Below are 11,994 nucleotides of genomic sequence, written 5' to 3' on the forward strand. Positions count from 1 at the left end.
TCTAAGGTCATACTTTCCCCATACAAATTTGAATGGGAAATTTTTAACTCATACATAAAATTTTTTTTCTCTCTAGTTAAATCATCTATTTTTAAAATGTTTGTTGTTTCTGGTTGGAAAATAGTTCCTTTAAAAGATTACATTCAAAATTTCCCGTTAAAAATTTTTTTTATATTTTATTTCGGTTTTTGAAATTATTAGCTGTTTTCGTAGTTTTTGCTTTCACCTATCACATAATTTTAAATGCAGTTTTATTGGTTTTTAATTCTTTTCAAATATTGCATTCAAAAATTTGTGTATGAATCAAAAATTTTAATTTTTTTTAATTTTTTTTTGAAATTTTTGCCGTTCAACTAACTAGAGAGAAAAAAAATTTTATGTAGGTATGAGTTAAAAATTTCCCATACAAATTTGTATGGGGAAAGTATGAACTTAGAGGCACGGGTTAATGACCTCCAAAAAATTTGTTTTTGCTAAATTCCCCGTATTTAGGCCCTAAACTTTCGATCTGGGGGGTGTCACACCCCGAAAACATCACTTTGGGAAATAACGGACACCCTAATGTACATACAAATGTATAACCAAATTGAAAAAAAACTTACTTTTCTCAAAAATGGCATACCTACTTGATTTTGTTTAAAATTGTTATACCTTGAAACAGAAAAATACCTAACTTACGTAAACGATTTATCTGATTTCAACAAAAAATTTTATGAAAAAGCGTTTTAGTAGGTAAACTTAAATTTATGTAAATATTACTAAGATTTTCGAAAAACATATTTTGGTACTTAGAAAAAAATTAGTTTTTGAAAAATCAAGTTTTTGATTGTAACTAAATGAACTTTTTAACTTTGAATTAATATTTTCTTGAATTTTTTTTTTTTTTTTTGTTAGAAATTTTGCTACTTAACTTTAAATTTTTGTTCTTTTATCCCAATTTTTTTAGAAACAATACCAACAATTAACGATTTGAACATCAAAATTTTAACAGTCATTGTTTTTCTATGCATGAGTAATAGCAATAAAATTGTTTCACTTAGTAAAAATAAAAACATATTATTGAAAAATGCAATAGAAGCAATACTTAAATTATGAACATTGGTAACAAATAATAATACATTGATATTAATGCTCGAAGAAGAGGAATATTATGCATGCAATCATGCACGTTTGATGCAATTTATTAAATTGCATTTAAAAACTTATTCGACTGAACTTGGAATGCTGCCAAAAAGCCTTTTAAAAAATAATATTTTATAAAATAAATTATTTAACCACGCAATCAGGATAGTGTCAAAGAGCTTTAAAAACGGAGATGCTTCAAAGAACACTGACAGTACAACTTTTTATTCCTCACTTGTGGTATCGCCAATAAACATGAGAAATTTCCTTTTGTTCTTGTTTTTGTTGTTGAAACCTTTGTTGGTTATCCCAAATAAATTTGGACTAACTGAACTCATCGATAAAGTGTTTCAAGAAAACAACTATCCTGCATTGTGTTTTGTCGAAATGGAAAGTGAATTTTTAAGTGATTTTGTTAAAACCGATTCCCAAAAATCGGTGATGATTGTCGAAAATACCAGTCGAATTGAATTTCAAAAAATTTCAAATATGGCTAATATCGTTTTGGTAATACGAATTTCTGCAGATAACTCCTTACAATTCAATAATTTAATCTCAATTCTGACAGTTCGAAGGTTTGTTATCATTTCGACAGACAGTATTGAAAATCTCAAGAACTGTTTCAAATATTTTCACGAAAATAAGTTTTCAAGAATTTTTGGAAACATCGATGATAAATCTTATGCATACTTCCCATTCGAATTTGATGATAATCAAGTCAAGCTGATTTCTAACAATAAAGTACTTCCAAATTCCTGGGCAAATTTAAACGGTTATACCCTTCGAACAGTATCACGGCAGAATTTTCCAAAAACTTTTGTGTACTTAGATGAAAAGGGCAATACACGAATTACTGGAACTTTTGGTGAACAGTTCGAGCAGTTCATCCGAAGGCACAATGCCACCTTCACCGTAACAGACCTTGATGAAAATGCAACGTTAGCCCTCGAACTAACAAGGAACAATGAAATCGACATAAATATGTTAATAGTTCAAAACATGGAAAATGTATCGTTCAGTCCATCTTTGAGTTTGCTGAAATATTCCATTGTGATGGTTCGAAATGATTTTGTTAATCCAGCTGAATATTTTGTGAGACCCTTTTCTAGCGGCGTATGGATTTGTATTATAGGAACAGTAGCCTACGTAACCTTAGTCGATATAATCTTGAGAACTTTCACAAATTCAAAAACAGATATTTGGACTAGTTTTAGTCAAGTATTTCTCATCTTACTTGACCAAGGTCCTGAACAACCAACTACTTATGCCTATCGGCTTTATGCTCAAGTCTCAGTGTTTGCTTTTATTATTGGCAACATTTACACTATCTACTTATCATCGTTTTTGACAGTCTTCATTCCGGTAAAACAATATGACACAATCCAAGAATTAGTGGACAACAATATTCCAGTACTGATTGTTGATTATCAATTTGAAGCTTTAAAAGAGTTTAATACTGTTTATCCAAAAGTCTTGGACAATATTATTATGCCAGTTAGTTCGACATTGTATAATAATTTAGTTCGTCCGAAATACAATCCCAAGTATGCATTGGCACTATATAAAGATTCAATAACTGTCCTTGAAAAAGTTCAAGCTCTGGGACAAAGACCAATGTTTCATGTTTGCAAAGAAGATATTGTAAAATATTATGTTGGATTTTTAATGCCAGAATATTCACCATTTAAAGAGTATTTGGATCAAATGATTGTTGAAATAGCTGAAACTGGTTTGCTGGAAAAATGGGAATCAGATTTTCCTGCATTTCTTATCAATAGTGGAGATTTTGGAAGGTGGGACAAATTTGATGATGACTATGATGGGGATGTGCATAAGCCATTGAAATTGCAGCATTTGGTATTTCCTGCTTGTTGTTTAGCTGTGGGATTGGCATTTTCTTGTGTTGTGTTTGTTGGTGAACATTTGTGTTTTTATTTTAAGAAGAGAGAAATTAAAAAAAAATTATTGAAAAACACTATATCCATTCAACATGTTACTATTTTACACTTTTTATACAACTTTGTATTTATATTTTTTTTTTAATATAATTTATATTTTTTTAAGGAAAAGTTATAAATTAAAATGTATGTGAGTATGCTTAAGAAAGTTTGAATTTGTCTTTTTCTTTGAAGAATATGTGTTGAAGAGATTTAAGTGAGGGATTTAAGTCCTTGGGAAATCACTCCACTGTGGGAACGTATTTCATCACTTGAGTAGGTTCGATTGGATGATACAATTAAAGGTATTTTACAGAAATCGGGCTTGGTAATGTAATGTCAACGCCAAATTTGCCAATGCTAGAAACAAAAAGATCATACATTCATATAATAGTCTCAAGACATTTGGTTTGGTGGCATAAGTTTAAAGTTTCGTATATTTTGAGTTGTTGAGTACAGATATAAATACAGTAACTCCAATCTTTTCATTTACTGACAATACACAAAATCTGAAGAAATCAATTGAAATTTCACCCGAACACAAAAATAATTTCTTTCAGAAAAAAACAGACAACAGACTTGGGTATTTAGCAACCAAAGAAGAGGAAGACACGTCAACGGAATACAAAAAATTCGTTAAATTACTTCAAAATGAATACAAGTTTCTGATGGAAGAATAATCCAATCTTTGGTTACGCAGTGTTTTACGGTCGCCATTTCCGGTCAAAAAACCAAAAAGTTGTTCCACTTTTTTCATTCATAAACCTTTGCAAAAACATAGTCTACCAACTATTACTTTTAGAATTTTTATAAAGCTTCTTTTTTTCTTTTAACAGCACCTCACAACTTCTAAAAATACAAATTCAGTTCTGACAGAGTACAAAAATTTTATAATTTGGAAAACTTACCGATAAAAAAAGGTCGTATTTCTTAAGAAAAAAAATTGGTATTATTCGTTATTTACGGTACATGAAATACCGTTACAGAGTGACCATTTTTTCGATTTTTTTTTTCGAATGCCCAAAACTCACAAAATTATGGCTGCGATTTTTTGTATTATTTTTTCTGATAACTGTCACCACCTACCCTTTATACAGTTTCCGTTTCGAGGTTGACTTTTGGGACACCATGTAGGATCTGGGGGAAGCTACGAAACATCGTTTAGGAGATATAGCGATTTTAAAATGTGTCAAATTTTGAAAAAATACGGTTTTTTGGATATCACTCCTAAACGTTTGAAAAACTTGTACATTTATGTACAAAAAACGTTTTTGTTTTTTATGTTAATGCTGTCATTCAAACTTGTATTATTTTTATACGATCTACAAACACTTGGAACATCCAACTAAACTCTCATCGTGATTGGTAACGACATAATTCTCCTTTCTGACAACCCTACTATCCGACAAACGATCATCGATAGCTTCAGCATATTTATCAATATAATTGAAACCTTGATGTTATGTCTAGAAAAGTCTGAAATAGAGTTCTTTAGAAAGTAGAAGAGCAGCAGATGAAAAGTGGTATTTTAATAAAAAGTTAATTAACCAATACAATTAATCGGGTTGAGGTAAAATACCAAAAATCCAATCTTCCGAAAAATAATCCAGTAGGTATAACCCGAAATTCTGAAAATTTTAAATCCTGAAAATTTTTGTAAAACAATAAAACTGCGCAAAATTTTCATTTTAAGTAATTTTCCGAATTTCGTTTTGAAAAATAGTCCTAATATAGCCTGTTTTCACTAATTCCCAAATGAGATAATATCGCAAATTACCTCATTTGAAATGTCAAATCGTTTTGAAAAAAAAAAAAAAATTGAATTTGAAATTTAGAATAACCTAATTTGCAAAATTATCTCATTTCGGCTGTAGTGAAAACAGGCCATACCTAAGTGTAAATTTTTATAATGACTTTTAGTTCAAATTAAATTTCAGTGAACAAACAATTTTGAAGAGTTATTCACTTTTCTGTTTTATTTTCGGGGTTTTAGCCTTTCTGGATTTTGGGTTCTTATGATTGTGGGTGTCAGGACCTAAGCTCCAAAAATCAACTATACCTAGTGATCACAAAACTTGAATAAATAATCATTTTTATCAAAAAAAAAAACGCCGACTTCCATGGATCGAAACTGTTTTTTTTTTCTAATAGATAGCATAGCCCGAACCACCAGCATTCTAATACAAAAAGAATTATCAAAATTAGTTCACTCAGTCCAAAGTTATGAGGTAAAAAGCACAAAAAAAAATATACAGACGAATTGAATACCTCCTCCTTTTTGGAAGTCGATAAAAAAAACTAGGATCCAGACCTTCATATCACAAACCGTTTAAAAAAGAGAAAACAATGCAGATCTTTCAAAATTCCTAACATAATGCAGTCCTAGTAAATTTGAGAACATTGGGAAGATTGTTAAGAAACAGCAGCATGAATTCGGTAATGGCAAGGATCGCAATGTTAAAATAAAGCCAACTTCAGGGGACTTCACGAATTCTCATATACACAGAAAAAATAAAATGCACGACTGGGTCGCACGAACTTGCTCTTAGAGTTAAAGTTGCTTAAATTTTTAAGACTTTTTATATAGAAATTTGGAGAAAAATATAAAATTCGTTTTTTTAAAAAAATAAAATCTGAAATTAAAATGCCCTCCAAAACAGGTATGCAGTTTTGATTGAGATATAAACATGCATTTTTAGAAAAAAAAAATTTCAAAATCGTTAGAGCCGTTTTTAAAAAAACTAATTTTTTATAAATAATTTTTTGGAAAAAAAGTTTTAAAATAAAATTGGTATGCCATTTTGTAGAAATCACTAATCAACATCTAAAACCAAAATTTGAAAAAAATTTCACGACCCGTTTTCGAAAATTTGATTTTTCAAAAAAAAATTTTCAAATTTTTTTTTTAAAACCAAAAATTATTTTTTTGGAAATTTTATTTTTGGTTTATATTTAAATTATATAAATGCTTCTTCACAAAAAGTTTCGTTGAAATCGAATAAGCAGTTTAAGAGATAATCGGATTTGAAAAAAACGATTCTATGGCAGGTACCGTTAATAATGATTAAAAAAAAATTTTTTCATTGAAAGATAGACCTTAGCTTAAAACTAACATTTGAATTTTTTAAACAAAATCGTTGGAGCCGTTTTTGAGATATTTCAATTTTACTAAAATCGGTATATGACAAGTACCGTTATTTTTGGTCCAAAAAAATTAATTCCAAAAACCCCTCTGGAGAGTCGCCAAATAATGCTACATACCAAGTTTGACATTAATCGGTCCATCCGTTTAGGCTGTAGCTCCTTATACAGACAGACAGACAGACTGACAGACTGACAGACTGACAGACTGACAGACTGACAGACTGACAGACTGACAGACTGACAGACTGACAGACTGACAGACTGACAGACTGACAGACTGACAGACTGACAGACTGACAGACTGACAGACTGACAGACTGACAGACTGACAGACTGACAGACTGACAGACTGACAGACTGACAGACTGACAGACTGACAGACTGACAGACTGACAGACTGACAGACTGACAGACTGACAGACTGACAGACTGACAGACTGACAGACTGACAGACTGACAGACTGACAGACAGACAGACGGACTTCCGGGGCCCACTTTTTTGGCATTGTCTACCATCGTAATGTCATGGAAAAATGTTATCTCAACTTTTTTTTTTTGAACGAATGCATAACTTGATATATAGTACCTATATCGCAAATAAAAATAACAAAAATAATATAAAATTATTAAAATAATTTTTATTTTAAGTTATTTATTGTTATTTTTTCCCAAAAACCATGTGCAGTAAAATCTTATTGCCGATTAAATTTTCTCAGTAATTCATATATTTTACTTCGAAAAAAAAACACACAGTGCCTTTAAATTAATACAAATTAAAAGTTTTTTATTTAATATTTTCAATAATTTGGAATGAGAAACAGATGAAAAATTGACATGACAAATTGATAATAAAATATCAAAAAAAAAAAATTAAATAATGTGATATTTAAATATCATTCTTATAATAAAAATATTGTTTTGATATTTTAATTATAGGTATCATAAAACACATTTTTCCAACAATTTTTGCTGATATTTAAAAAATGTTAAATTGATATTGGTTTTTTTTTTCGGTGTAGGATGAAAACTTATTCACTCAATTAGCCAGGTAGTTATTGGTAAACATTTTAAAAGCTGGTAAGAAACCTAGAGTCTTTCGAAAAATTTTGAACATACTTTAGTTTCCCAATATTAAGTTCCTGGTTAATAAAATAAAGATACCAAAATCCAAAACACTTAACCTATCAACAAAATTACTTCAATTCTTTCATTGAAGATTTTTTTTGCCGCACTTAGCCTGTATATATTTGATATCCTTATTTAATAGTTCTTTTTCCTAAATTACCTCCAGCTCATTCACTTAGAGAGAAAGAGCTACTTACTACCTATGAAAATAAAAAAAAAACCTTCTCTTTTTATTTAGGTATAACAGCAATCACTTGTCTTTTCAGCCAACGGCACACTGCAACACATTTTCAGTTTATACCTTTTAGTTTATGCCCACAAAAGTTGCAAGCAAGCTGAAACTGCTGCAACAAAAATCGAAGTTATTTAATTTAACTGCACCTCTAAAGTATATCTGCATCTTGGTTGCCATTAATTCTCCTAACAGTTTCAAAGTTTAAATGCGATGATAGCACTTCATTCCTTTCACCTTTAAAATGTGTTGTTGGCTCGAATCTCTTTTTTTCTTGTGGCTTCTGTTGTTACTGCTACTTCTCTGCGAGATGATGATTGTATGGTGGTGGTGTTAGTTCTATGAAACTAAACAGTGCATTTATGTACAGTTCCGTTGCAACGACCGACAACGACGAGGACTCTTTGAACGACCTTTTTGGACTGTCTTCAGCTGCTTTTGCCGGTTCACTGAAAAAAAAACGATAAGGATCACCGAAATGGCCAAAGGTACACTATGGTTGGCAGCAATATTCCACAGTCTCTCATTGTTGCGGAAGCTCTTCCTTCTTCTTTTTCTATACAACTTGTGTACCATTTAACCATGCAGAACAACGGAGAAGGAAAAAAATAAAAGGAACCCAAAGTGTCCAAACCTACAATGTGGCGAGGAAGTTTATTTTTTTTTTGTCCAGAAATTACGAGAAGTCACTCGAAGAAAAGATCACTGCCAGGAGATAACCCAACACAAAACAGTCCATCCCTTTTCTCCCGCAATTATATATACCGTCCACAGAACCCACCTCTTCTCTAAGCCCTGGTGCCAAGACAACCTAAATCGCACTAAATAACAACTTTTACAGAACGGTATTGGACCGACTTAGGACCATGATAGGTCGGGAACGGAAACGGGGAGTAGTGATATGGTGGGGCATGGCGATGGTGTTGCTGCGACAACTTCTGGAACACAGGAGACAATTCCAGGGTGGCAAGTAATTGCCAAATGTGTCCCGTCCCGTTCCGGCCGGCGACAAGGAGTTCTCTGATTTCTGTTGTTATTATGTGTGTGGTGTCCATGGCTGCCTATATAATTCCTGGTAGCTGTGTTTTTGTCCCTCCTGAGCCCCCTCCCAACACCTTCACACGTCTTTTTAGTTAGTTTTTTTGTATGTGAGCATTCATTTGCACATGCCCGGGGACGGGACTGGGAGATGAAGCTGGAGCACAGCCACCGTGTTTGGCTAACCTCCTTGGAGACCCCGAGACTTGGTCATAATTAATTAAGTATCACACGAGCGTGTCTGCTTCTTTTGGTTTGAATGAGGGGGGGGGGGGGAGGGGGCAAGCACCACACACTCCCGTACAAGAGTTGACTTGAGGTCAGTCTCAGAGAGAGAGACACTTCAGGAAATTATGTGTCCAGCTTTTATATAGCTTGTTTTGTCTGTGTACCGTTTTCCGGATGTCTTTTTCTCCCAACTTTCTGGCTTCGTCTTTAATTTTAATTGTAATTTTAATTTTCACCACAGAATTTTGTTAATTCATCCGTGGCCAGGCATCTTTGGAGGTTTTGTTTTTTTGTATGTATGTCCTCGGCAGATTCACAAAAAAAAAATAAAAATAGAAACAAAGTCTTTGGGTGCTGTTTCTGTCGCTTGTGGTGGTGATGCTGGATGTTTGACCCTTTTCATCGTGGTCGTCGTCATCGTTGCGGATTTGTGTCCAGTTGTTTTTTGGTTTCTTTTTAACTTTTTTTTTTTTTTTGTATCATGATTCTTGTTGGTGGGATATATATTTGTTCGCACCCTCTGTGGTCTCACTCTCTAAATTAATTCCGACCAAGAGAAGAGTATATCCTAGAACTCTTGAAAAAAAAAACAACTACAAACATCGACAAAAAAAAAGTGAAAAGAACAAAATGAAAACAGAAACAAGCGCGCGATTCGTGTTCGGTTTGTCGCCTCATGATTTTCAGCGAGCGCAAAAAGGCGTGAAATTAAATTACCAAAACCTCAACTGAAAAAAAAGTCCAAGGAATACAAGACTGACCAAAACGAAGAAGCAAAGAGAATCACATGGCCAAAACAGCAAAGAGTGCACAGATGCCTTCGAGGATTAAATTAACCACGGAAACCTGCACTGGGTGGTTTTGGATAGGTTTTTTTTTAACTTTTTTTTTTTTTTTTTTGATTTTTTTCTTGCAGTGATGTCGCCCGAGTTGAATGACAAGGTGAATGAACACTTTGATGAAGGTTCAACGAAAAAAAAAGGAAGAATTCTTGGTTTTCAAAACGAAAAAATAAAAAAAAAAATTCAAGTGAGTTTGGTCAATTTTTTTTTCTATGCAGTACCAACTACGAGTTGCTTACGAGAATAGCTTTAAAGTTGAAGCTTTGTATTTTCAATCAACGTTTGTTCAAAAACAAAAAAATAATAACTTTTACGTTAAAAAGGTCTTTAAAACATTAAAACCGATTTTAGAAATATAAATAGTCTATTCAATATATTACACTGGTCGGCAAAAAACAAAAAAAAAGTCTGAAAGGTGATTTTAATTAACTTGAGTGTGCTAAACTGAAAACTGTTTATGGATTTATTCCATCACGTCTAGGTTTTAAGCTAAAAATATATATATTTTGAATCTAAAATATATATTTTTCCGTATTATTTTGCTTTTTTTTATCCAAAACAGTAGTCGAAAACTGGATTTTACTTCAAATCTGCTTCACAAAAACATTATATTTACGTTAACGCTTAACGTTAACGTATTTCAAATATTTTTTAGAAAAAAAATAATTTTTTAAAAAGAATAAAGACGATAAAATTTAGCTATCTGAAATTTCATAAGTAGTTTTGTAATAAAAAATTTAACGGCGATAGAATTCGACGACAGAAGTAAAAAAAAAAAGTGTTTTTGACTTGGTAATGTTCAAAAATCAGCACATATAAATCTTAGGTATATTTAAAAGAGAGTTCGTTAAGTGTGTGTGGCCGATAAACTCGCGTTTGGCTGCTCCGATTTTGGTAATTTTTTTTTTTTTGTTTGGAAGGTATTAATAAGAAGATGGTTTGTATAAAAAAAAAATATACTTTTTCTACCATCTTTACAGTAGTAGTAAAAATATTAACTAAGACAGGGTTTCAAAATAAAAACCGTTTTCTTTTGAAGTGGGACTTTGAAAGGACTTATAGTTTTAATCAAAGGATTTTACCGAGGTAAAAGTGATTTCCGAGAATCTCTCAAAGCAAAGTGAGTATAGTGTATTTAGTATTTAGCGTTGCTGTTTTGCAATGAATTTTTATGCGCACAGGTTAATGGTTTGCAGAAATGAACTAAACCAGGTTTTGTTATGTCGTATATTTTTTCATCAATATGCTAAATCAATACCACATATTTTTAAAGATTTAAAACTGCTGTTGAAAATTCAAAGGCGAAGAAGTTTTGATTTCTCGAATTGCAATGATTCCGTCAGATTTCCCATTTGATTTAAAGCGTCTTCTGTTTTAAGTCTTTAAAAATATGTGGTACCTACATATTGATTTTTCTGTTTTTTTTTCATGGTCAACTTTATATATTGGCTGTTCGCGTGTAGGAAAATCATCGGGTTAATTTATATATCAAAAAGCATTACAATAAATTGGTTAATGGTAACTACAATCTGAGCGTATTGGAATCCCAATTTTCAATATCGCGTTTTCTAAAATCCCGAAAAAAAAATGTTTAAAATCCCGTTTTTAAAGTACAGTTTTTTTTAATCCCGCTTATAAAAATCCTATTTAAGCAAAATCCCGTATCTGGAAAATCCGCTTTTTAAAACGCCGTTTATACAGCAAATCCCAATTCATAACTGCTACTCAATATGGTACACTTAAATTACCTATTAGTTCCTCAATTCGAAAAAAAGAAAAAAAAAAAAATGCATTGAAAAGAAAATTTTTATTGCAAACAAAAAAAAATTGCATAGAAAAAAATTTCAATGGAAAAGGTGGTAGGTAAATATTTTTTTTAATATTCGTAAATTTTTTACAATTTTGACAGTTAAACCTTACATTCTATTTCAACTATAATAATAAAGCTAATGTAAGATCAAATAGTCAAAATTGTAAAAAAAAAATTATGAAAACTACATATAGTACAGAGAAGCTGACATATTTCTGTGAATAGATAACCGGGCAAGGATTGGTTTCGTGTCGAAAAAAAATTGGAGGTTTTAATCAAAACCAACATTACGATGATGGACAAGTCTGAAAAAGTGGGTCTCGCAAAACCACACATTTCCACAGCCTAAACGGGTGGACGGATGATTTTTATGGAATTCTGAAATTAATGTTTTTTTTTTCTGTTTTCTTATATCTCGCTTAGAAAGAGAACCTCAAATACAAATTTTTCATGTTATCCCTACCAAATAACTCCAAAACGGCTCAAACGATTTTAATTTAACTTTGCAGACGTAAA

General features: G+C 31.6%; 2 protein-coding genes across 2 annotated transcripts in view; both read left to right on the forward strand.

Annotated features, from left to right (window-relative positions):
• LOC129908198 (dolichyl-diphosphooligosaccharide--protein glycosyltransferase 48 kDa subunit) overlaps window positions 1-11,994 on the forward strand; it is a 383,207-nt gene that overhangs the window by 38,558 nt on the left and 332,655 nt on the right. The gene's annotated exons all lie outside the window — the stretch shown is intronic.
• LOC129909747 (uncharacterized) overlaps window positions 1,612-11,994 on the forward strand; it is an 11,667-nt gene continuing 1,284 nt past the window's right edge. The window contains exons 1-2 of the mRNA XM_055986819.1: window positions 1,612-1,697; window positions 1,776-2,979. Of these exons, the coding sequence (XP_055842794.1) occupies window positions 1,612-1,697; window positions 1,776-2,979 (1,290 nt within the window). The remainder of the gene's footprint in view (window positions 1,698-1,775; window positions 2,980-11,994) is intronic.

The sequence above is a fragment of the Episyrphus balteatus genome, chromosome 2 (assembly GCF_945859705.1).
Source record: "Episyrphus balteatus chromosome 2, idEpiBalt1.1, whole genome shotgun sequence".
Classification (NCBI taxonomy): domain Eukaryota; kingdom Metazoa; phylum Arthropoda; class Insecta; order Diptera; family Syrphidae; genus Episyrphus; species Episyrphus balteatus.